The 27,980-nt window shown below is 31.6% G+C and overlaps 1 protein-coding gene across 12 annotated transcripts; it reads left to right on the forward strand.

The window, feature by feature from the left end:
- The first annotated feature begins 212 nt into the window (after window positions 1-212).
- Window positions 213-23,450, forward strand: LOC134712223 (uncharacterized). 12 transcript variants are annotated; one of them, XM_063573557.1, is made up of 15 exons: window positions 214-496; window positions 4,522-6,187; window positions 7,162-7,272; window positions 7,808-7,852; window positions 9,634-9,747; window positions 10,306-10,329; window positions 12,534-12,602; window positions 13,085-13,723; window positions 14,183-14,506; window positions 16,735-16,839; window positions 17,302-17,346; window positions 18,542-18,637; window positions 18,749-18,775; window positions 21,279-21,344; window positions 22,077-23,450. In XM_063573557.1, exons 2-15 carry the CDS (start codon window positions 4,531-4,533, stop codon window positions 22,715-22,717), a joined length of 3,963 nt encoding a protein of 1,320 aa, XP_063429627.1. In that variant the 5' UTR covers window positions 214-496; window positions 4,522-4,530; the 3' UTR covers window positions 22,718-23,450. The 12 variants fall into 12 exon arrangements, with proteins under 12 accessions (XP_063429631.1, XP_063429627.1, XP_063429629.1 ...); XM_063573552.1 differs by lacking the exon at window positions 7,808-7,852 and adding an exon at window positions 8,799-8,930 and having other exon boundaries at window positions 215-496; XM_063573559.1 differs by lacking the exon at window positions 7,808-7,852.
- The last annotated feature ends 4,530 nt before the right edge of the window (window positions 23,451-27,980 follow it).

Here is a 27,980-nt window from a genome sequence, read left to right on the forward strand (position 1 = left end):
TGTTGATAAACAATAAAATGGATTTCTAAGTTGGACCATTAAAATATCTACCCTATATTTACTTACTATAAACGTTTAAAATTATTTGAACGAGCCGGAAAAATAAAAAGGATAGGAAATCAAAATATAATTAATAAAATCCAATAAAGTTGAACACCTTAAACTATTCTTACAAATTTAAATCACCTGTTCGGCTTTAACATGTACGTTCAAATACATTTCTTCCTTTACGATATAGGTAAAATAGAACCCGATTACATATACAATTGACCTATTATATCAAATCTTGTATTTGAAGGTTTGGATAGATTATTTCAATGTGCAAATATACAAGGGCTCCGATCTACCGTGGTTTTGGACGATTGCACATTGAATAAAGACAGAATAATTTGATTCAAGTATATCTGGAATGCATCAGCCATTGAAATGTAATATCACAAATACTATGGACAGTTATAATGTATCCATGTTGATTTTGAAAGGTTATTTTTAACAGGTAGGTGTTTAAAATCTATTAAATTTCAATACATAGCATGTGAAGTGTTTTAAAATTCACACATTAATAAAACCAATTATGTTTACACTATATACTATTTTTTTCTAAAATGATTCGTTGCAGTCTGAAGCACATCAGACCTCTTCTGCTTAAAAAGGTTAATCTATAATATATGACACTACTGTAGACCATTTTAAGATTTGTTCTGTCATGTTTAATGTGTTGTTGTTTCCCCGATTTCTAAGTTGTTATCAGCGTCCCGTGGACAATTTTTCAAATGTAGCTTTCCTTAACCAAGTGCATTGTTATAATAAAGATGTCCTTATTGTTGCATGTTAAACTAAACGCAAACGAATGCATATAGTGAGTTGGTATGATCCATTACACATACAACAGACATATTCATATCACAGCTAACTTTGACTAAATTTTATTACAAACATAGGAGTTATTGTTGCTATATAAATCAACCCTGCATGGATTGTCCCTTGTTTAATGACTGTAAATTTAGTCATATTTGCATGCATAATACTGATGACAGATCCAGTATATATGGGAATAACTGTTATCATGTAGTACAAATCATGTGCTGATACAGAAACGATGTTCACTAGGTGCAAACAATGCTGGTAAATGAGAAGATCTGAATCGTCAGTTATCTGTGACTTTAGTTGTACGTAAACTGATGCAAGTTATTTATATCAAAGGTCTAATCAGAATGCCTTTTTTTCTATGAAGTATGGGTACTTGTATATCCTTTTCGAACTGCCTCTCTAAATAGAACAATAGAAACCAGATTAAATTATAAACTATCCATGTTTCCCTTCGGCAGGACCAAGGAACGCAACTTAATCGCGATAAAAAGTCAATTTAAAAATAATATACAGCAATAACAATCCTAGTATCATCATCTAAGAGAATATTTTTGTACAATATAGGTTAAAAAAATATGAGGAGTAAACTACTGCAACGATTCAAATCTATTCTTTGTTTTGTTGATTATCTTAGTATGGATTGATTAATTGTAGTTATCTTAACGTGAATATGAAATTTGGAAATGAAGACTACACTGTGAAAAGAAGTTAAAATAGACATGGGATTAATTGTTCTTAAAACCGACCATCTACGAACAAAGTTGTTCCGTTGCAAGGGTTCATGATTTAGCGAGTATTCTCCCCGTTAAAGGCATCGGATTTAAAATTAACCTCCACACCCGAACGTCTTTTTATGTCATAGCCCAAATGAAGCCCAATGAACATCACTCTTAATTGCATTGAAACTATTGTCGGCCATGCAGTAGTAGTCTGTATGTCGATATACTCTGTTCAACCCTTTGGATGGTTAACTATGCTGTAAGACACAAATAATTTGCCTACTTATGAATTATAGAAATATTTGCAATGCATTTTAACAATTCATAGACAAGAACAGATTAACATCTACAACTTAGGCACAAATGTTAAAAACCCGACAATTAAATCACATTGTTTAAATGCATATTATTGAGACGACTTATCTTTGATACACAATTGCCTAATTACAACAACAAATAATTGTATCAAATACTTATGAGTCCTTTTGTCAATCAAATAAGACCCATTGTCCTTCATTTCAATAGTGACCACAAAGATGTCAGTTAAAAACTTCAACTTAATTGTAATTACACTGAAGAAGTAACACGGGTACTAACCAGGCTGGTCGAATTAATGACAGGGCGAACGTATTGCACTACAAAAAGAATGTAAAATCTAACTGTTTTTAAGTCTTTAAGAAGATTAATCTTACGAAAATCGTTAGCTTTAAGACTAATAGAATTTTTAACATTCAATATTTGATTAAGAAATTCGGAGATAACCCGATTAATCGAACAACAAATATCAAATGCATTCTGGGATTAAATGCTGACCTACGCGCTTGAGTTGTTGACAAGATTTAATTAATACGCAAATTACTATAATCCCCTTTTTTACATTTAAAAGTTGAAGGAACTTTAAACAGTATTAAGAACTATTTTTTTATAGTTGTGTTATTGCGCTAACAATCCTTAGTAATCCTCAAAACGGTTGATGGTAATCCGTATTTAAATTAAAAGAATCAAAACTTTTTAAGAAAAATTAAAAATATAAGAATTAAGTCACCTTTACTTCCCCCATCTGCATGTCCATCCTCTTGGCGCGTAACATTGACAGTTAAGGATGTATAACTATGCAGTTACCTTTGGTCGGAATAAAGACGTTAAATCTGATGTTTCTAGTATAGAGTATGACGCTCTCAGCATTTCAATTGGGGAAAAATACTTTTGGAAGAGTGCTTTGATGACCCACTGCAATGGTAGGCGAAATTTCTTCAAACGTTCCATCATTATCTTTTCCCAGGGGTATTCCAAGACTTGTCCGACGTTTTGTCTTCTTCTTCATTTGCATAAATCATTTGCATTTGAATAACGAAACAATCCAGTAATCAATCATTGGAAAACATCACCGGCAAATTTACGTTGAAAATGATTGAGGATGCTTGATTTTCGTCCAGTGGTAAAAATCATGCATGTTAAGGACGATAGCAAATTAACAATTTTGCCCGTGTAAAGGGAGAACAATTTGGACTGCCACTGGTAAAATCTTGTGTATTGGATATGGATAGACATTTTGCATCCCTCAACGTACAGAGAGCGTAGACGTCTCTTTCAATTAAAAAGCAATAAACGTAACGTTTCATTCCAACCGGACATAGCTGCATAATTATACATTCCACACAGCCCCAAAGACAACCCAATTTGTCTAGGGTTTTACTTCCGGAACGAGAGAAGTCCAGGGATTAAAATGTATCTCTCTTCCCCAGTCAATTGTTGGTTTTGTTTAAAGACTCTGATTACACTTTGTAATACATGGTATACGTAAGTGATTGGACTCCTTAATAATACTGATGACGATAAGATGTTAGACACGAATTAAATAACCAAGAACGAATGGACAAAACCTTCCAAAGTATCTGAAATCGCCCCAAGTTTCTGACGGGGTTTGTGCTTTTCAATATTCAGTTTTCTATGCAGTCTTTCGTCGTTGTGTGTATTTAGCCATTGTATTGTTTCATTGTTTTCTTCGAATTGTGTTTGTTTTTATAGTCCTTTTAATGTGTCCATCTCTTTTTCAAACATAGAAAATACTCAATTGACAAACTTTATGTATAGTATCTTAGCCATTAAGTATTTAAATTTTTTGGCTGGTGTTCAATTTACTCACATTTTGATGAAATATAAACAGTATATTCAAACCAATAAAAGTTATTTGGTTGTTGCATTTTACTGTTTATTTGCATTTAAATGTAGGTATTTACCATTTACAGAATTTTGGATGCCAAATACTTGATAAATGGTCTAAGGACCCAGCAACGGATAAAGTCTATTGAACTTATTGTAATGGATCGGAATTCTAGAGGGTCTTTGTATCTTATTGTATTGACTAAAATCAATAAGCAATCCAAACGATCTTGAGATATCAGAGTACATATATTTGCAAGTCACATAACTTGTTAAATAATTTGGCTAAGATTTTACTTGTCAAATTGCTGGGGCTATCCATTTTGACTTTTATTTATAAGTATTTAGATTAAGACAGACGAACTATACACACACACCATAACCTATTAAGTATATACTATTAATGTTTTGCATTGATTTCGAATCTCTCTCTCTCCCTTTGAACTTAAATTTAAGCCCAAGTATAAAAAAAAAATAATATAGTATTGAAGTTCGTCCTAAATAAAGTTGTTGATCAACTCATTGTACTTATAACCTTGCTGGCTTATTAAAGGCGTTTATGTAGAAACAAATAGGCTCTTAAATAAATAATTCGACTTGCCAGTACAAACCACATACACATATTAATGATTGTCATACGATTTCTGCAACACCTATTAGAATGCTTTTTTTGAACTAAACAGATAAAACTCTGTTTACGGTTTCACTTTCAAAATATATTTTTTTTCCTCTCTAAAATTTCTGATTTAGTAATGTTTTTTCTTTGCAGACAACTATCATGAATATAAACCAGAACGCCTTCCTCTTGTGCCCGATTTGTGAAAAGGAGTATGATGACAGACGCGGTGCTCCACGTGTACTACCATGCCTACACACGTGCTGCTCAACGTGCTTACAAGATCTGTTAAACGACAACGAACTATGTTGTCAAGAATGCCAAACTCGTTTTGACAAAACTTTTGATGGAGTTGAGGCCTTTCCATTAGACACTGCCATAAGAAACTATTTAGATTTTATTAGGGTACAGCTTCGACCTACAGAGGTTCCTTGTACTGACTGTCCAGATGAAGCAAATGCGCATGCATTTTGTCGGGACTGTTTCCTATTTATATGCCATGAATGTACACGTGCTCATAAAAGAACGCACGTAACAAAGAAACATATTTTAGTATCTATAGAAGATATGCGAGAATGTGACCTTCGTGATTTTCACCGAAAAGACACATGTCAAACAAAGGGACACGAAGAACAGATATTTACATTCTACTGTGATAAACGAGGCTGCGATGTACCAATTTGTACCCTCTGCGCAGTCTCAGACCATAACCAACAGCACGGTCATATCATTCGTAACTTGAGCGAGGTTTATGAAGATAGCAAATCAACCGTTCATAACGTTATCCGAGAAATAAACAACAGGGGAAATCCAATGTCTGAAGCTGTATCACAATTCGAATCTGTAGTGGACGATTTGACCGAAAAGGAATCGGAAATAAACCATGAAATTGATTCCATATTTGATCGATTTCAAAAACTGTTAGAAGAGCGAAGAGAAAGGCTTCACAGAGAAGTAGAACACCATTGCCAATCTAGAAAACGTGAACTAACGGAAAAAGTCTCGGAACTAAAAAGTTACTCAACTAATGTTAAAACTGCCGTAGAATTTGCTACCAGAGTCATGTCGTATACCACTGCGTCAGAATTCCTCGTGTTACGTGATGTGTTACTAAAGAGAATTTTAGAGTTAAAAAACCACAAGGTCTCCATTCCAGCAAAAGATGATGTGGCACTGAGATTTTATCGTGGTGCCTCCGACGAATCATTTGCAGATTTGGTCAATGCTATCGGAAAGGTTGTAACAAAGGACTCGTCCAATTCTCCAGAAACTGTTAACTCAAGCTTCCAAAGTGAAAGCTATAGAAACTCTAAACGAAGTAGTTTTAGTGATTTTCAGATCGAATTGCAGAAAGATTTCAACACTTTGAACAGTTTGAATAATTCTCCTTCTTTAAATGAACAACAGGGATCAAAATCATCTGATTATCGAATGCAAAAAACAAGTTACCAGTCAACTAAACAAAGCATGTCTAATGGCCCTCAGTTGATAAAACCTAATTCACGAAGTGATGATTACGATACCATTAAACCAAGCATCCAAACCCAGTATTACACTCCAAAACAAAACAAACAATCGGAATACCGATACCCAGCTGAGAACGAGAGCGGCGTCGTGCAAGTCGAGTTTAACGGCCAATCTTTAGAACCAAGAGATATACAAACTCCTGACTCGGAATTTGAGACAGCTCGAAGTGAATTAAGAGATGTTGCTAAAAGCATTAATGAATCAAAGTTCAAACCTATCGTAAATGGAACGACGGAATCAACTTCTCCAAGCCAGGATAAACCCAGCTTTTTCAGTCGGCATTTATCAAGTCGTAAGTTATCTAGTGTAAAACTTTTCTGGGCACTTTTTCGAATCGATTTCAAATTTTCACAATTGTATATCAAAATATTTACGACACAGCTTGGGTTTAGTATATACTAACTTCATGGTATAGGCGCATGTTGCTTAACTCTTTGATTTCGATAGATAGTCATTCTTACATTTGACCTTGCAGTTTCAGAACTGTATTATTTCATATTAAAAAGTAAATTATATACCGGATGATGTAGACCTGTAACCATTACAGTCTACTTAAAAAAAACAATCATGTTAACAACTGAATATTGCTATGTTAAAAATAGGAAATATTATATAAATAACGAGAAGACGTTATCAGAAATTGTTTAAGGGATTTCTTCACCTTTAGGTCAGCTTCAATATCGTAAAATTAATGGAAAGTATCTGAACTATTTGTGACTAACATTTAAGGAGATGATTTCCAATAAAAAAAAAACACGACTTATTCCTTGACTGTTTGTTTTCTTTTATTAAATCAGGAAATAAAAATGGCAATATATTTGTTTCCGACATTATAACCATGTCCTATTGCTATTGTCAAATTGACTGGCTCAACTGTGGCATTTTTTATATTTCTTTCTTTCACATTTTGCAGTACTTGCAATGTATTTGCTTACTCTTGTTTGTTTGTGTTACTTTATTTGAACACACAATGACGGCAACAGATTTATACTTTATTTAAATTTGTCATCTGGTATATAAATTGGCTTTTAATAGTTTCGAGGGTATGTATAGTAACATCTTACTATACAAATCCTTAGTTTTAAGGATCTCATGTAGAACATATTAAATGAATCTAGTGCATATCATTGATAAAAAAAGTTTCGCAAGTCACTATCATCTTTTATATGTAGAAACTAATGATTTATGTTCATCACACTAAATGTTTTCATTTGATGTTCTAACAAGCATGCATTTTCTAACTTACTTTCATGCATTTTGTATTAGCTCCGGAAAACTTGCATGTCATTTCATCTGAAACTGCCGAACAAGACACATTAGCAGACGATACACAGAGCGAGTCAATCGTTCACCAGGCGGGACTTACCGACTGTCTTCGTAAGTATCTCTCGGGCTTTTATATCAGCTAATGGAACGTTTGATGTAAAAATCACATTGATCTGGCTTTGGACTCATTTTCAAATGACAGATGACCAAACAGTAGGTCTTTTTAGGTCATAGTAATATGGCGACCGGTTAAGACATTCTCGCCTTTCGCCTTTCATATAATAGTAGGGCTAAAACGCGAAGTCGAAAACACGAAATGGTTTCCCTTTTTCGATTTCGCGACTTGGCGTGTTCGACTTCGCATTTTGCCCCATGGAAAATGAAAGGCGAAAACGCAAAATGGCCTTAAACCGCAACCATGCAATGAACAGTTACATCTTTAGGCTGAAATAGTAGGCTACAAACTCAAATTGCTTTTTGTTCAATTCAAACAGTTGTAGTCATGCAATCACATTTCAAACATCAATTTAATATGCGTTTCTTTGTATTATATGTTGCATCAAATTTACAATATTTTCTAGTAACGAATTAAAAAACCAAAAGTTAAAACTAAAAATCTGATCAATTAATTTCTTGTTCTATCCAGAAAGTCTGGAAAATAAAGGCGAATTACCGAGACTAATCTTTCCTGGTATGTCAGTTGTTTTCTGTAATTTGCTTTCAAACACTTTAGACAAAACGCAACAGAATATTTTTTAATACTTTATTTATAATTTGAATACAGTGTCACACTCAAAACATTATTTTATATTGATAAAATTAATAATAACTTGAAATGAAAGCGACATACAGTTTTCAAAGTGTTTGAACTCAAATTACACTTTTTGTCTTTTTTTAATTGATTTTCATAATGCTAGCATTTACTTTCATTAAATCTTGATTTCATATTTAGTAATATAATAGTAGTTTAGTAGCTTTTGTTAGATAACAGTTTCTTCTAAGTATACTTGATTTAATAGATGACATATTTTTGTGGTGAAGTGAAAATAGAAGGCTTATGATAATAATAGTGATAGTAATATTAGTACTATAGGGTTATTGCATGAATATTGGGGAATATTGTCCCGAGTAGAATTTTATATTGCACGAGCTTGCGAGTGCAATATATGTTCTACGAGGGACAATATTCCCCAATATTCATGCAATAACCCTTTTATTGTATAGCAATATTAAATTTGAGAATACAAATTAGTTTAAACTAAGATTTTGTCGTTGATGACGTCCTGAATTTTGAAGATTTATTACACTAGTGCAATATTAGAATTTATTGCACGCTAACTTTTGGTTACTTTCTGTGGGAAATATTATATTGCTATACAATAATAATGATTACATTTGTATAACGTGGGTTTATTTGTTTTAAAAGATATTGTACAGCTTGATGGATATGTATCTTGAACGAATTTGTATATGTAAAAAAATGACAATACTACATGTAATGTAGTTTTATAAAAAAGACTCTTCATGTAAATGAATACACTTATGACATAGTTTTATATTTTTTTTAATCCCTTCCCTTCAAAATAAGAAACATTGAAAACGTATTCAAATACATCCATTTCAAATATATACTTTAGTGAAGACGAAAGTTGAAAATGAAAGAAGGCAAACTGCAAGAGAAAGGCGCTCTAACTCTTGTCCCCCTACACGTAGTACCAACATTCTTAATATGCTTAAAACATGGAAGCTTTGTTTAAAACTCAAAAAGGGTAAGAAAAATGATGACCCGAGTGAATTCCCAATGTTATTTATAAAAATCTCTGTTTGAACTTATTAGTGCATGATTGGTTTGTGTTCTGAGAGAGTTTATGATGAAGTTAAGGGTGCGAATTTTCGTGGAAAGAAAAGGATATAAACATTTAAATTTTCATTGCATGACATTCTGGCTGCATGCTGTTTGTATATCAAGCTCATTTGATTCGCATTGCAACTCTTTTTGACATTTGAGGCTTCATCATTTCTTTCATTGTGTGTCCTGTCTTGTCCAGTAGTGTACATTCACGGTATCTCTGAGTCGTATACACGAATTCCTTTCCAATATAACATTCCATCAATAACAATTGTAATAATACATATTCTTCTGTACAAATGCTGTGATATTTGATTTATTGTTTTTGGATAATCTGGAAATTTTGTTTAAAGGAAAATATGCAGTGTCATATAACTGAGTTTTTTTGTGATTATTTTTAACTGCATATATAGTATTTAAGAAAATTTGAAGCATTTTGATATAAATATTATATCTTTAAAAGATCATACATTCATTTAAAAACTGTAACGATATGCTATTCGTTTTTTTTAAAACTGTAACGATATGCTTTTCGTTTTATTTTTTTATTTTTGCAACTTACTAAATAAACATTACCTCACTGCCTTTATACTTTTATTTTATTTTTATTTTTTGGTAAACAGAGCGAAGCCTTAGTGCCAGGTCAAAAGAGGAAAGTCCGCGTGCTGAAGAGACGAGTTCTGTACAAACCACGGAAACAGCTTTTGTTCCCCAACGTGCTCACAGACCTCCATCTCGTAAGTCAATTTATCGGTGTATATTTCATATCTACAACTAGTTTCAAAAAGTTTTTCCTAATATTTATGTTCACCATAGTTGTAATATAGTAAGGACTCATTTACACTAATTATCAACCGCATATGGTTTTTGTTAGTTTTCTAAGTTGTAGTAATTTAAAATAGCTTATTTGAATATTAATTTGATGTAAGAATTATCCATTTGATTCTAATAAGTGTAAATCAATTCATGTATTCAATAAATTTTACCATATTGTATATAGTACAAGCAGAGACATATATTATATGTCTCTGGTACAAGTCATGAAATTTCAATTTCATAGTTCAGCATTTTGGTGTTTTATTCTTAAAGCTTAACTTGCAAACATAACGGTAACATTTGATTCGTAGTTATTACCATTTGCATTTAATATTTGGAATTAATAACACGTCGATTAATGTGCATCGTATTTTCTGTGGTCACTATCAATTTTCTGTTATGTTATTAAAACATCATTATTAACTTTGTCATGAGCCATTTTATTTTTTATCATATTCATATACCATTTACTTTTATAGAAGACCAAAGTGAAGACGTCGGAGGTAACTATATGAGCACACTGCAAAAATATGTATTTCTGTATTATACATTTATTAATTCATATTTTTATGTACTGATTTACAAATACAGAAACTGCAACAAATCAATAGAGCATGCTTTTCCCAGCACTTAATTTTTCACACCATTCTATACTGTTGTTTTTTATCCTCAAAAGTCGTCTTCAAAACAAACTAAATCTGTGAGTTATTTGTTTCTATCGAAAATTAGATATCACACTTATTTGTCCCTTCTTTCAAAAGGACACATTTGTTCATAATCATTTAGATGTTAACAATAATTTGTATTTGCATACAAGTTAAAAATTGTGTTGAAAAAAGGTAAAATCAGAAAAATACTGAACTCAAAGGAAAATCAATTCGGAAAGTCCATAATCACATGGAAACAATTCAAATATGAAAAACTCAATACACATTTCTTGTCCTGATCACATACTTCCATTGTCATTTGAGGCATACTGGTTATTGTACTCTCATTCTATATCTGAATATGGATGCAAGTTATGCCAATTGATGTTAAACGATACTATGCCAAAATTCGTCATGTCAAAACAGTTATATTTCATAATATTTCATCTTTTAACTTTTATCACTTCATTCTTCAACAAAAGTTTGTTATCTATCAAAACTTTCCACTATATATTTTCGGAACTCTAGCACTCCTGGAAAGAGCAAAAGTTAATTCAATATAATAGATTTTCGCAAAATGTAATCATAATGAGATACTTGATACGTGTCTGTAAATTTTTCAAGTATTTAAGGGATCGTTTTGTAAAATAGAATTCAATATCATTTTACTCCGATAAACAAGCGAGGAAGGGTAAATAAGTATAATTAGTCCATAACGTTTTGCTTTACACATAAAATTGCTTTATTACGTAACCACCAGCCAGACAAACATGCTTGTATTTAATAGTAGATTAGCCAGAATATTTTGATCTTTGCATTCTTTACTAGAAAGTCGTACTTAGAATTATAACATTAATACAGGTGCACTCAGATTTAACTATACTATATATTTGATAACTTTTACTTTATGTTTACATTTGGAAAGATTTAAAGACAAATATGTTTTCAACTCTTGTGAAGTATAACATGAAAATACATTAAGACTTGTCCAAAAAAAAAGGATAATATTGTAAAACTTTAGTTTTGATATTTCTTGTGAAATTTTTCAGAATTGTCAAAATGCAATCGTAAACCATAAGGAGATTTTAGACTTTCATAATGTTATGTTTTGTTAACATGTACTGTTGGAACAGTGTCTGGAAGATATACTTTATATTTCACTTTTATATACTTCTGCAAACATTCCTGGTCGTAATGTTGTCTTCATTATTCGATTGAAGACCAAATGTTTTTCACAATGACTTTGGTTTTAGTAGAAAAAAAAACTGAAACATAATTTGAAACGTTGAAATCAGCTTCCTTTTTAGTTTCTAAAAAATGCCAAAAGGGTCACATCAATTTCCATTTGTACAACTTTTACCTGGTTTGAATTGGCTTATAGATGTTTCTTGATCTTATAGAACTATTTTGTTTCTGTATTAAAGTGTCATTTAGATTTAGCCTTTACTATGATAATTCTGAAATTTCCATATTGAGATTCCTTTTCTGTGAATTAATCATGAAATACACTCTATCCTTTTTAGTTTAAACAATATTTTATTTCAAGAAGTGTACAAAATATAACCCCCTACTTCAATTTATCAATCATATAACACTCATACGTTCAGAGTATGAGAATTTCACTTTCACTTGATTCACTTTTCATTTGAATTTTAAAACAAAACCACAAGTTACAAAGACTTATTAAACCGAAAACAACTCATTTATCATGAAAAAAAGATTCATGATTTATTACATTACTGTTTGAAAATAAATGCTCCTTGGTCGGGTTGTTTTCTCTTCGACACATTGACCATTTTCATTCTCAATTTTAAATAACAATTTATGATAAAGTGAACATTGAATTATTCTGTTTGATTATATGAGAGTTTGTTTTTAAATTAAAAAAAAATAAAAAAATCATACTTCGCTGACTTTTTTCACAATATTAGTGTTTCAAACAGTTCTTTCATTTATCATTTTGAATATTTTACATTTCATATCAAAGGGATAACATTGTATGGTAAAATTTTACTCTGTTTATAATTTTTTTGAAACATGTTTATTATTGTGTGTTTCAGTTTTTGTTCGTAATGGTATCGCGGATGGCCAACCAAGATCAGGACCCGCCATTTTCAACGACGTCACAAGTAAACCATTAATTTTGTTTGTTTCTTTTTGTTATCAAATTTAAAATGGATCCAATACTTATATGTTTTTCCTCTAAAACTAATTATGAATTCAGATAGAAGCAGACGTATAATAGTGTTTTCATTTTGCATTATTATTCAAAGTAAACATGCATAATATGAAATGTTTAAATTATTGAACGAAAAATATAACATCTTTCCTCCGATTTCTCGAACAGCAAAGTTGTCAATAAAACCATAAAAATGTTTAAAACTAGAATGCATAGTACGCGAAGCCTGTTCACAATTATCAATGTTCGACATGTTAAGTTCTATAATTGGCCAGCTGGTGGACTGAACTGTGATTGGAATCAGTTGTTTGAAAGAACTTTTTGAATATGCTTTCTTTCAATATTAATTGAACTTATTTAAATCAATAATGAGTTCAAAAGATATTTACATAAATATGTACACAATTTATATAAAAGAACGTCTTCTTACAGGTCCAGATTTTTCATTTGATGTTTTGACTGTTCACGAAGAGAGAGAAGTTTCCATTGACGGAAAGACATTGCGTAACAGGAAAACTGGAAATCCGTCCAGTAGCACAGTAGTTGGACCAACTCAACTGAAACAGTACAAAGGAATTATTGGGAATTATTCCTTCCAGCAACCAGGAAAGTACTACTACGAGGTTGATGTCACTTTTAATATCATCCAACCACTAGAACAGACTTGGTTAGTTTTTGAGCTGGGCCTTAGCAGAAAAGAGGACATCGATAAACATCACACCGTTGAAAGACACGAGTTTGCACGATCATTTTACGTTGCTCGTTATCCAGAGGATGGAAAACTGTCACAGGAATTTTGGCACAACCGTGATCTAAAGGCTATCATTCCTTTGTGTGATAACAGTCCTGGTCTTACCGTAGAGATGACATATGGTATGCTTATAAACACAGCAACTGGAAAAATTACAATAGCTGATGTCAAGAGGGAAAAGAAGTTATACACGTTTACTGACGTCGATTTTTCTAAGCCATTGTTCCCTGTTTTTGGAACTTACAATTCTGATCTTGTGAACGTCATTATGAGGATTCGAGCTGGAGCTTCGCTGGTACAGTTTCCTCCGTTTCTTAAAGGTAAGTAAATTTGAATAAAGCTGTTATAATAAATGAAAATAATGATATACAGTATTATAAGTGAAGCATGTAAAATGAAAGATTTTAGATAAGACGGGTACCACATGCGGAGCAGGATCTGAGTACCCTTCCGGAGCACCTGAGATCATCCCTAGTTTTTAGTGTGAGTTCGTGTTGCTTATTCTTTAGTTTTCTATGTTGTGTCATATGTACTATTGTTTGTCTGTTTGCCTTTTTTCATTTTTAACAATGGCGTTGTTAGTTCCATTTATGAGGTTGACTGTCCGTCTGGTATCTTTATTCCCTCTTTTAGTTAAGTTATTTATTACAAAGCCTTTTTTTGCAACTACCGGTACTTGAAGTTTTTAAATGTTACTTTATTTTTATGCCTATATCACTTTTGAATTACTAAAATACGTATTTAAAGCTACTTATTAGAAAATAATTATTTCTGTACAGGTAATGAAGCATTAGATAGTCCAAGAAAGTCGGATCCATTTGACTCTGATCAACGAATACCTGCAGAGAACGAGAAAGGCATGATACAACGTCAGATCAGCATGCCAACTAGAATGGCGGGTGGTCAACATAATATGTTATCACCTAGAAATAATATGTCAAGGAGCTCTGAAAATATAAATGAAACTTCATTCGATAGCGCCCGCAGTGGACTGAGAACAACCACTGCGAAACCTGTCAAATCTAAATTTGGATCTGTGACTAATGGAAACTGTTCACCAAAAGAAAAACCACCACAAAGTTTCTTCAACAGAACTAGAAGTCGTAAGTCTCATGATGAATAATTTTGTTTCAGAATAGTTACTGCTTAAAAAATGAAAATACCATCTTTTATTTCAATATCAATAATGTGTTCATCAGATATCATTATGTAATAGATTGTTTGCTCTCGTCTCGACTCTGATTGTTTTGATATAAAACCGTTTTGTTGCATTCATCGATCAGTGCTTCTGTGAAAAAACATTTCATTTGCTCCATTGCTTATTCATACATTCGTAAACTATAACGCCGAGGTAGTATAGAAATTTTAAAGTCTGTAGATTTTACCTTTTAAATGCTGCAATTTATAGATAGATGTCTAATATGTCTAACATTAATAACAAGGTTGATTTTTTTTTGTGAAGTAATGGTCTTTAACTTATAGTCTATGTTTTGTAAAATAAAATTATATAAGTTGTTACCACTTGCACACATTATCAACCGAATTTTATTTTTGACTATTATACCTTACATGTGAAATAAAGGCAACAGTATTATACCCTTGTTCAAAAGTCATAAATCGATTGAGAGAAAACAAATCCGGATTACAAACTTAGAACAAGGGAAACACATCAACTATACTGAACGACTTTAGAAACGCAACACTCATTTTGTTGATTTCTTTTACTAAATCTTTTTTGATTCTCTTACAACTACTTTTCATGCTTATCATGCTTCTTTCTCCTTACAAAAAATCAAAATCTGACTTACCTGTGGTTATTGAACATACCGTGTTTTGAAGTCGCACGAATTTCTTAACGCGAAATTTTGTTCCCATGAAAGATTGTTTCAGTGTTTTTGCTTTGTGAAACAGTTCTTTCAATCCTTACTTACTTTTTTTTTAAATGTTGCATCTCCATTTTGCCAAGTCTGAGAAATAAAAAAAAACCAAAGACCTGAACTAACCCTTAAGAATACTGCAAACATGAAAACATAAATATGCTGCAACCATACCGTATGACTTCAGAAACTTGTTCTTCTGTCCTTCTGACAACGAAACAAGTAGACAAGATTTGTTGCTGGCCATCAACGAACAGATCAACGCGTAGTGACAATGAAACATCAACATAATTTGATTATGCAACGTCATTTGTCAATTATGTTTACGGCCGCAACGTCATTTGTCAATCATGTTTACGGCCGCAACGTCAACTGCTAACCAAATTAATGGGTTGAACAAATGCAAAATCAGAAGGTGTAAAACAGAACCCGAACAATGTCAGACAGAACTTGTTGACCTCTCTGACAATCATTTTGGCGTTAGTAACAGGCAGTCATTGTTTTGACGTTGACACATTCATTCAAAAATAACACAAAAATAATTTAGTGTTGCGTTTCTACAGTCGTTCAGTATATGATAGGAAAACAGCGATGTTAACGATTTAACTCACACGACCCATTGGTTAATTGTATTCCATAGACTTTGTTTTGGTGCTTCTTATAAAAAGAACGCACCTGTGGAATAAAAAACCAACTTACCCATAATATATAGTATGTGTTTTTATGTGTTTACGTCAGATATCATTGTCTACCATTTCCGCTCTCTCCTGAATGTGTTCATATAATAATGTTTTGATGAATCTATTGATCTTTCCTTCGATCAGAAATGACAGTTATATTTGCTCAATTGCTTTATCAAAAATTCGTTAATGATGATGTTAATATTTCTTTCTTGCTTTCTTAATTTATGTTGATTATGTTTTAGATAATCAACCAACAAAATTTGTCTTTCCTTAACTAGATCAGAACTTGTAATATATTAGTATCTTCTGAAAATTGAATGTTATATGAAATTAAGCGTATGGCTACACAATAACTCGTTTGAAGGATGCAAGCTTTTTTTGACAATAAAGTGTATGATCTTTGTTTCACGTTACCTTGCCATGATTTCACTTGACCGTGGTAACTGGTAATGTTCAGCATCAAACAATACGTTAGATAATAGGTTAAAGATGCGTGTATAAATGTATCAGTGTTTTTCCCCTAGTTTCATCAACTGCATAAAATTAAGAAATACGAAATGTATTTCCTGCTAAGACACGTCAGAGTTGTGCCTGACATTACAATTGATTTTCATAGCTTAAAAAACTAATATTGTTTGTAACTTGACAATTCTGGTTTTTGTTAACCATTTAATACAAATGGTGTCGGCTTTAAATATTACTTAACATAGAATTGTTTTTTTGAGTTACTCACAAATTCATTTAGACATTCTTAAATAACATTTCTAACAGCTCCTACAGTAAAGACGCAACCCGTTCCTGGTAAACTCCGAACATCAGCTTCAACATCACAGTTAGATACCTTGTCTAGACCATTAGGCCTTGGAGACTTTATGAGTAAGTAAAGCATGTTATAAAAAAGAAATGATTTACGAAAGTTTATGCCTTAACTCAGAAACATATAGGGCGTAAATTGTGCATGCTTATAATTAAAACGTGTTTTATAATGGTTTACGTTTATAAATTGTGACTAAGATGGAGAGTTGTCTCATTGGCAATCATGCCACATCTTCTAATAACTAGAGAAGCGATTTTTTTATATTGTAAATTTAAATCCACATAACAAAGCAAATGATATTCTCTAAAATGAATAACAGAAGAATTGGGTGTGATGGATACAAAATTGCAGCCCATTAACACTAAATAGAAACAAGAGAAATTAATTTCATGTTGAAATTTTAATGTGGAAGAAAAAGACCAGAAAATTAATTAATCTAATCCTTTACACATGCATTTCTATTAATCCAAAATATTTCATTTAGTACATTTTAAAACGTCATTTTGTCATTATCATAACAGAGGAACTCGAAAAGAGAGGAAATTTACCTAAACAGGTTCAAACTGGTAGGGACACTAACATTAGTCGCCAATTGGTATCATATATTACTCTTAGCCAGTCATTGCTGTTCATATATATGCTTAATTACTAAAAGCTTATTGTTTTCAATGTATTTAGTATGTAAATAATTGTTTTAGTTAATAGTGTAATGAATTAGTGCCACATATGTCAGTATGTAGATGTTTCTTTTCTTCTGGTATTCTGTTCCTTTGAGGCTTTTTTTCTTCAATTGATCTTGATACATTTTTACTGCTGATAAACTGAAAACATGTTATGAAAAGAAAATGTTGTGACTTTACATGTGGATCTCATTGGGGACTAAGCGTGACGCGGAATTGGCCGATCTTTTTTAAGCGTGACACGTGAAAGACGAATAATTAAGCGAGAAAACGGGAAACGAAGTCCTGCTGGACACGGGGCCTTACATGTACTATTATGACAACGATACGCGGGATACGGGATTCTCACTAAACCATACGCGGCATCTTGGATAAGGTACCCCAAATATGACCCTTACATATGTTTTTTTTTAAACATACAATGAAAAACAAAGTAACTAGAAAAACATTAAATAAATCTTCACCGCATGACTTGCATGATGCTTGTAAAACTGTAACTGTATGATGCATGTGAATTTATAAAATATATTTGGATATGTTATATAGCCTTTTCAAACCACGGAGTCTTGTGTCGTAACCACAGTCACTTATCTATAAATGTTTTAGTCGTTATTCCATAAGAAAGAATTGCGCTTTTGCAAATTTGACTACTTGACATGTCAGCCGATGCTTATTTTAAACTTTTAATATGTCTTCCTTTGCTAGTAAAATTGTTTATTATAACGAGAAAATAGTTTCCTGTTTAACAGATAAAATAAGCATTTTTAGTTAGTTCTTTTATCAGAATGTAGCTTTTCCCATTGTTTCCTTTTAAATTAAAAGTGCTCTATATTTTATGAAAATTTATTTGTGTTGAAAAGGCTATACTATATGTTTATTAATATTTCAAGTTACCTCTTTTCCTTTCCAAAACCCAAATTAATTCCATAAAGTATTTAGGATTTATATCTTTTAAGATGTATTTAGAAGATAATTAATTCGAAAAATATATAATTATTATACAACAACTGCTTTATTGCTTACTAGCACCACTTACTGTAGATGTGTCCTTACCTCTGCACATTATATTATTTTTCCACAGAGAGAAGTCTGAGTCAGACTGGGGAAAAATCATTTCAGCCAACTTCTGAAAGATCATTTAAACCAATTACTTCTCCTCTGAACCAAAGACGTTCTTGTAAGTATTTCTTATTTTAAAGAAAACATAGAAGTCCGATTGTTTTCTTAACTCGGTTAACTTTCTCATTTATCACCCTTTTTGGTATTCTAACTTCTCTTTACTTTTTAGATGACACTGATACGGACGACGATGAAGGTAACATTAGGCCAATGTTTGGTCGTGATTGCATTCAGTGTATTATCAAAGTCGTGTTAATTGTCGATGAAAATCTTACCCATTTACATATTGAAAACCTTTGCCTGTAGACCACCGGTGTTAATATTCATAAAGAATACTTGATCATACTTTTCTGAGTTATATCCGTTCTGTATAGTGATGTTGTGATAAAATGCATAAACCATTTCTTTTGAGATAAGAGAAAAATTGAGAAAAAGGATGAAAGAATTTCGCAAAATCTTGAAAAAGTATAGCAATATCAATGTTTGAAACGTTATGAATATTACAGTTTTGTCATTTTTTCGTATTTATATATGGATCATAATACCTAATTTCAAATCACGGATAAATAGCTCGAAACAAAAACGTAATGATTTGTTAATAGACGTACATTTTGTACATGACCTTCAAAGAATTGAGTAAATGCAGACATATAAACTCATCTTAGATACCTGGATTCACATTTTCGATCAACAATGAAACATCAGCAGAATGGATATAACTGGAAAATCCCAAATTATTTTAAGACATCCGAACCGGTGTGTTACTGTTATTGTTTTTATTCTTGCACTAGTTTGATCTTCCTCACGAATATTTACGTCTTTCTTTTTCTTGTTCATAGCCTATCCTCTTTCCAATTTTAAACCCTCCCGATACATATATAAGAATTCAGTGCCCTTTGAAAAATTTAAAGTTTTAAATAACTTGTTATATAAAAGGATAAGTGTTATGAAGTTATGTATGAATTTTCTCAGTTGCGCCAGAATAGACATGCTTGTTTAGTTTAGCTTATGAATGCAATGAAATAAATATATAACTAATAATGATATTCATGCCTTCATCAGTACATGTTATAATATATAAATGTAAACAACTTTATAAATATCATTTCAGCTGCTTTGAAACTGTTGAAATGAATACTATAGAAATCATTAAATCACAACAATAATGCAGCTTTTTAAAAGTGATGACACAAAAATCATGCAATATGTTTCAACTTACTTGTTTCAATGTATCTACTCAAAATTCATTTTAGCAGTGAATGTGTAAGATTTAGAGCTTAGCTCCTGAATGTTCCTGAGCACATTTAAGATTGATAACAGATTAAAAATTTAAAAATAACAATGCCACAAAAACCTTGCAATAAGTTTCAACTTAAATGTTTTGATTATCTACTCAAAATTCAGTTTTGTAGTAACTGTGCTTGTATTTAAGCTGTTAAGCGTTTAAGATTGGCTACTGATTTTATTTGATGTGTTATAATTAGGTTTTGCCAGATTATTATCATGTTATGCTCCTCGGTACCACTCTCAGATGTTTAGATTTCTTTTTAAATGGATTTGTTCGTTGCTTGTGTTTAATGCCTTATTTGTGTTTTAGTTGATTACTTGCTACGAGTTTCTTTTTAGAATGTGGTCGAAATGACCGTGGTTTGCCTAGGATTTTTTCCCAATAAGCATTTATGAATGAGAGAAGTCTCTACAAAATATTATCAGTCGAACAGTATAGATATGAATTAATGTTCTTTTTTATTTTGTGATAATTTTCCATGCAAACGAATTTGTTTTGGGGTCAGTTTTTAAAGGTACATTAAGTTAGCAAAAAGTTTTTTATTAATTATTTTAGGAAAAAAAATTGTTTTGTTTATGTCGATCATTCATCTGTTCGTTGTGGTAAAAAAATGTCAAGATCACTTATTTTAGGTGCTGCGTAGTGAAAATTTATTTTGCGGTGTAGTCCTTTAAGGGCATACGATACAGTTCAAGGGAGGTAATGACGTTGTTACGTAAAATGTTATTTTCGCGACGTCAAACTGTGACAAATTGGGAAAAGATGCATTTTTCGTCTGATTTCATCATTCAAACTGATTTAACTTTAAAACGAGTTCATTGACCCCTCTTTTTTAAAACGACATATTGTTTCATTTTGCAAAGAGATTTTGTGGTCCAATTTGATAAAACTGTAAATAGTGCAATTTTTTTAATTTTGATAAATATACAGCAAAAATTACGTTTTTTCTCAAATCATGACCTTTTTATAAATATGAGTTATTTCTGGATAAAAAAAATGCATAAATTGTTATGATACTTATTAAGAACAGAAAATACAAATTATTTAGCAAAACAAAAAAGTTATGGCTTTCTTTCGAAAGGAAAAATACGGCCGCAAATCCGAATTTTGAGCAAATATACAAAATTTCGACCTCATTTAACTCAAAAAGTAGCACATGAAGGTAGATTTTATGTAACATATTTGATTTAATTAGTAAAAAAATAGCCTATATGGAAATTTTCATCAAACTGTAAATAGAGGATCAAAACTGTATCGTATGCACATTAGTTTGAAGAACTGATGCAAACATCTTCCGATGACGCTAAAAAACAATAATTGTTATGGATGGTGAATTTCAATATCAAATTCCAGGGGAACATCATGAAAATTCAAGCATATACTTATGTATTTGTATCCTCTATAATTGTAGTATTTGCGAAAAGTTCCAGCTCGGAGGAGTTGAAATCAGGACCAGCAACATTCAATGACGTGCAATGTGAGTACCGTTATATCGTTGGATAAAAATCAATATAAATTTCACCAGTTTCCATCATTTCAAATTGAAATGGAAAGACTTACCTGACATATATCGTTGCAATCACAACTATGACAACACATATATCTTTAAAATGTTATTTGGATAAAATCATCTTTTGGGAATCTAGTTTCAAAGTTCACTTATTGTTTCTACTGATCAATCAGCATGACCTTCGTTGGTGCGTCGACACTGACCATTTCCTCTTCACTAAAAGAGCACAATGAAGCAAAATATAACCTCATAATTCGCGATTTATTTATAAAAATTGCCTTTAAGAAAAGCTTGATTATTTGTTTCCTCAATTCTAAAATATCTAAGAACAAGTAACTATTTTGATTAGTCAGTTTCTGGGAAAGAATTTCAGAGCGCTTTCAATTTCATCTCTTATGAACCCGCTTGAATGTCAAGAGACCAGAATGTCAAAACAGTATGAATAATATTTCGAAAATTGTCTTATAGTACTGTTTCTTGTACACAAACTCTATATATATGTACTTTTCTTTTCTTATAGTCTTTCAGAAGTTAAAAATGAACATAAAATTGTGTAGGCCTAAAACAATTCATTATTCGGATGTCATTTCGTTACAATGTTTACACATTTTGCCTCTGTTTAACAATTTTGTTATATGAATGCAGGTATATCTGCTTGAAAATTGTATTTGTTACATACTATTTTTTTGTATTTTAAAGGTCCAGATTTTGCCCTTGACGTAGACACTTGTCATGAAGAAAGGGAGGCTTCTGTAGACGGAAAAATATTCAAGAATCGCAAAACTGGTAAACCATCATCTGGCAACCCGAAGAAACAATTACAACAATACAAGGGAATTCTTGGTAATTTTTCCTTCAAAGAACCCGGCAAATATTATTTTGAAGTGGTTGTTACGTTCAATATTATCCAACCACTCGAGCAAACATGGCTCGTGTTTGAAATTGGTCTATGTAGACGAGAAGATGTTGATAAACACCACACTGTAGAACGTCACGAGCATGCACGATCTTTTTACGTCGCAAGGTACCCAGAAGATGGAAAACTAGCGCAAGAATTTTGGCACAACCGTGATCTCCTTGCCTATGTACCCCTAAGCGAAAATAAAGCAGGATTGAACGTGGAGGTCACCTATGGAATGGTAGTGGACACGAAGAGGAAGAAATGGATCATAGCCGACGTGAAGAAAGAGAAGAAACTGCATACTTTTTCGGGATTAAACTTCACCAAACCACTTTTGCCGGTATTTGGAGCGTACAATCCAGATCTCATCAGTGTTGAAATGAAGGTTAAGACTGGTGCACAAATTTCTTCATATCCTGCATTTCTCAAAGGTCTTTAAGATCGAATTGAAGAATAGTCTTGCCAAGTATTAGTGCCATTTAAAAATAGATTACAATAAACATATACGTATGTTAAGGTTTTTAGTTGGAATTTGTCAATAGAAATCTATAAAATGTAAATAATTGTTTTTGTTTTACAATTTCCAAATTTTTAATGCATCGAAAATTATCCAATACAGTTTTTCCAATGTATAAATATCTCATTCTGAGTAATTAAATTTAACAATGGTGTACTTAATAATTTGAGTTGGAAATTGACTGTGTATATATATATATAGAGAAATTGGCTGTTATATTTGCATTTACTTGTGTTTGTTACTCTTATATATGCATTTATTTTTTATATAAATTCATTGTAATTTTAGAATTGCTTAAGTTTGTTTTCCGTCCATAATTTTTATATACTAGTAGCAAACGATAATTTCCTGCTCTGATAAAAAGACTTTTTTTAATATTATTCAAAGTAGTAGTATAAAAATTAGCTTTGCACGGTGAATACACGCCTTTCAATCAGACTTAACATGAGACAAGGGTAAAACATTATGATTTTGAAGTAAAAACACACTTTTTAGTTCATAAATCAGCCAAAAGATAAAGATTAATCATAACAAAAATTCAAGTAAGAGACTAATGGGCCTCGGTTCAAAACGAAACGATTGATTTTGTTAAACTATTATGGTACATTTTCCTTCTCGAAATGATTTTACTTTTATACGTGTAAAGGAATTAACTTTTATACGTGTAAAGGAATATATATATATATATATTTTTCTCTAATTCTTACACGATTTTTGCTTTTCCTGACCTGTTGATTATTTTTATCTAATCAACGTGTGATTCGTTTGATCTCAGTCCTTCATTGGTAAAATTCAATTACAACATCTACTTTTTTTGCCTTTCTCTGACGTTTCTTTTGTGACTTAAAAAAAGGTGACCATAGAAAGAATACATATTTTGCAGATCATTGTAAAAGAAGGATTGCATGTGTCTGCATATCATTTAAAAATCCTAAGAGAAACAGACTCGTCACCAAATCTTGTACGATACCATATGTATCAATTCTCGACAGTTAAATTTGAATATATAAAATGCTCGGCAAGCCGGGCGTTTTCAGTTTTAACTGTCTCTGGTGGATGAATATAGTATTACACTCGATACAGTGGTAGAGTCTATATATATATATATATATATATATACCAAATTGTGAAATCATAAGGAATAAGTTAATTCTGTTATATATTGATGGTTATAAAGAAATGTGTATTACTTTTTGCTTTTGCTCAAAGTTAAATGTATGTGATGGACATTTTCCATAAATTATTGTGCATGTATTGAACTGTGAAAATGCATTTTTTTGTAAATTAAGAGATTTGTTTTGATTAACTGTTGTTTTAAAGTATGTTTTTTTCTGACAACTTCTTAACGGCTACATGTTTTTTTTTATTATAACCTTCAAATGTTTTTAAACGCTACATTTGGTTAGGCTAATTTTAGAATATGAATTGCATGATAAGTTATACATGTTGTCTTCTGTGATATATAGTTATGATCTGTGATACTAATTATACATTTTAAATCAATTTTTAGAGTGATATATTTATAAATTATTCATTAAACATAGACAGAACTCTTGTGTTTTCCTTCCTCTCTCTTATAAAGACATCATTTGAAGTCATTTGTCGACACATTTTTGAATGATCTATTAAAAACTTTTACATATTGAATTGTGAAAAAATCTGCTTCTTATGAATTAAACAAGATATCGGAGGGAACGACAACATCAAAACAAATCCAACCAGATGCTCCGCAGGACGCATCTTTATACGACCGCAGAGGTCGAACCCTGAACAGTTGGGCAAGTATGGACACAACATTCAAGCTTGATACTGTCTGATTTTGGATTGTGGTCAAATTTTGACAAAATTAAGGTTTCTGACACAAAATAAATGTGGTAAAAAATCTTGCAAATCTATTGCTCTTTACTGTCAGTGTGAAATTGAAGATTTCATCTTGAAAACTTTTCAAAAATTTGAAATTTGAAAAATTAAAAAAAAATAAAAATTATGAATCCCCTTAAAAAATTTGTAAACAAAAAATCCCCCCTAAAATTATTGAAACCCTCCTTGAAGCAAAAACCCCAAAACTCAATTCCAGCCCTTTCTTTGTAGTATCGAACCTTGTAGTACAATTTCAGCGAGATCCATTACACTTAAAAACAAGTTATTGTCTGAAACTAGAAAAATGCTTCTTTTTGGCCCTTTTTTGGCCCCTAATTCCTACATGTTTGAGGCAACAAACCCCAAACTCAATCCCATTATTCCCTTTGTTATATGGAATATTGTGGAACAATTTCAGAGAGATCCATGCTGGTTTTGGGCCCCTTTTTTGCCCTTAATTCCTCAATTTTTTGCCCCATAACCCATAGAAAGAATCCCAACCTTCTACTTGTGGTATTTAACATTGTGGTACAATTTCAGAGCAATAGGAATATCTATACACAAATATTTATCCTGAAACTAGAAAAATGCGTGTTTTTGGTCCCTTTTTGGCCCCTAGTTCCTAAACGGTTGGGACAATCATCCCCACAATTAATTCCAGGCTTCCTTTTGTGGTATTGAACCTTCTGTAAAAAAATTATAAAGATCTTTCGACTTAAACTAAAGTTATTGTCTGGAAACCAATGGGTCTTCGGACACAGACGACGCAGACGACAACATCATACCATTATACGATCTAAACAAACAAAAATTTTTGCGGTCGTATCAAAAGATAAAAAAAATGTGTAGATGTTACCTTTATTAATCCCAGGTTTTTGACACGTTTTGAATAAATCAATAGATATAAAGATGTTGTATAATAACCAATCAGAGACCAAATTACATAGAAATTAACAATTTTAGGTCATGGTACAGCCTTTTAACAATGTCCAAAACCCATATTGCACAGTCAGCTATAAAAGGTCCCGAAATAACCAGTTCAAACAAGAAAACTTACAGCCTTTGGCTACTAACATTTGCCATCTAAGCAAACGGGTTTTTTTTCTGTGCAAAATATTTTTATATGTGTAACTCTTTCTAACTGAATATTACCTCAGATCAATTTGGCAAAAATTTTAGAATGGTTTTTCCTCAATGTTCTTCAACTCCGTACTTTATTTTGCCCTTTTAAGTATTTTTTATCCGAGCGTCACCGCTGAGTGTTTTCTAGCCGAACCGCGCGTCTGGCGCAAATTGAAAGTTCCAATCCTGGTATCTATGATGAGTTCATTTACAGCTTTTGAACCATTGCTGTAAGACCAAGTACATTGTTTGAATTGTATACCAAAGAATCACAAATTTTCGTACACACAACGGTAATTGCCAGCTCATTTTCATGTTCTGCAGAGGAATTGTGCATAATTGGCAAAAAATGTTGTTTGCATGAAATGAAGGTATTCCCAATATGTGGATTCTTAAAATAACATATCATCTTAGATTATTTCAAACCAGGTTCAATCCACCATTTTAATATAAGAAAATGCCATATTTGATTTTTTTTCAATTTTTTTGTCATTAACTAGTAAGTTTTCTCAATTGAATTCTTCAGAGTAATGAAATAGTCAATCCGCATGCAATGAGTAAAGCTTACTTTTGTTGGTGTACTAGAAATACTTGCAGTTTCTTCAAACTAGTTCAAGACCAATTGAATATTTTGTCATTAGCCAAACACTAAACTTTTGAATCTAGTTTTGAATCGATGTGATAAGATAAAATACATGTATGTATTTCACAATTTTTTCAGAAAAATGACTAAAAAGAATTTTACGATATTAAATATTTTATATATATGAGAAACTTGAAAACATGTTTTTTTCTTGAACGTCGAGCATATCAATTGAATTTATTTCACGCATGTTTTAAACGCCGACGTATCTTTACAGAAATAACATGTTTGCAATTTTGCTATATATTGTTATTTTTTAATTCAACCTTAACGAAAGTAGCGAGTAAACCGTGTTTTTGGCTATTACAAGACCAACTGATCGTTTTAAAATCGAATTGTCTACATAACAAAATCAAGTTAATCACTATAAAATATTCTCTTAGTTTCTTTATTGTAATGACAACATGTTTTTCTTGGGACTAAAACAAGATGGCATTCGTATATGGTGATCATTCCCTGGCTGTTTGAATTCCACTCAGGTGTATCATACGACATAATAGTGTAAACAAGGTATGGTTCCTTTATCATCAATTTTTAGCACTTCATGCGTTATTTCAGTAGTGGTGAACATGTATAATGCTTGTAAGGTTGAGTTGAGTGCTTTTTTTGAAATTGTTTTATTCACGTTCTATCATGTTTTTTGCCTACAGATTATATCCGTTATAACGTTTCTTAAATATTATAATAAGAAAAGTTTAAATATTTTCTTTCAATGGATTTATTTAGTATGGATTGTTTTCTTTTTGAGTTACCTTCCCTAGTCTACAGTTTGGACGTCAGGATGTTTCAAAGGCATTAACTACAGTTATAACATGGGAAATTATAGTGCGAGTGGGGCATCTGTGTACTATGGACACATTCTTGTTTTTCAATCGATTTATGAATTTCGAACAGCGGTATACTACTGTTAACTTTATTTGAATAAACAAATATATTTCGGTTTTGATAATCCATCAATGAGATTTGTTTGAATGTTGACAATATTTATATGAAGCGGTTTTAACCTGCAAAAATCGCAATTATTTTTTAATGTTATTTTTTTTTTTATAGAAACGCTATTTGTAACAATCACAGTCGTAGGTTTCCATAAAAATTACAATGAACGTGATTTCAACCCTCTATATTTCATGCTTTTATTTGATAAAGGGCTTTCCGTTTTGAGAATTTTCGTTGAGGTTCGGTGTTTTTTTGCTATCTTACTTTTTTCAATACCGTTAATTATATTCCTCAGATAAATTTCTCCACAGTTTCTTCAATTTTGTATTGCAGAGTTCGTCAGCTGATTTTTTTTTTCATTGTAATCAAAACATATTGGTTGTAGTTTTCCTAAGCTTTATAAAACATAATTTGTATACGTAGAATCTTAAAAGTATTTCCAATGCCAAATTTCCTTTACCCCAGAAGCCTGACGGGCTCTGCGATGGTCTAAATGCTGTGTGTTTTACCCCAAATCTTGATTGAGCTGTGTGCAAGTTTTCTAGTATTATGTTGAAAGTAAGAACATTGAAGTATATATAGGCTAGTAATTAGTGATATTTAAAGCTCATTGACCCTAAAGAA

Source organism: Mytilus trossulus, chromosome 3 (assembly GCF_036588685.1).
Source record: "Mytilus trossulus isolate FHL-02 chromosome 3, PNRI_Mtr1.1.1.hap1, whole genome shotgun sequence".
Classification (NCBI taxonomy): Eukaryota; Metazoa; Mollusca; class Bivalvia; order Mytilida; family Mytilidae; genus Mytilus; species Mytilus trossulus.

What these genes read in the sequence shown, in the direction of transcription:
- LOC134712223 (XM_063573552.1), top strand. Translation starts at nt 4,531, where the DNA reads ATGAATATAAACCAGAACGCCTTCCTCTTGTGCCCGATTTGTGAAAAG. An exon ending in GGGACTTACCGACTGTCTTC is followed by an intron (nt 7,273 to 8,798) that starts GTAAGTATCTCT and finishes TATATACTTTAG; the next exon opens with TGAAGACGAAAGTTGAAAAT. An exon ending in TTGTTTAAAACTCAAAAAGG is followed by an intron (nt 8,931 to 9,633) that starts GTAAGAAAAATG and finishes TTTGGTAAACAG; the next exon opens with AGCGAAGCCTTAGTGCCAGG.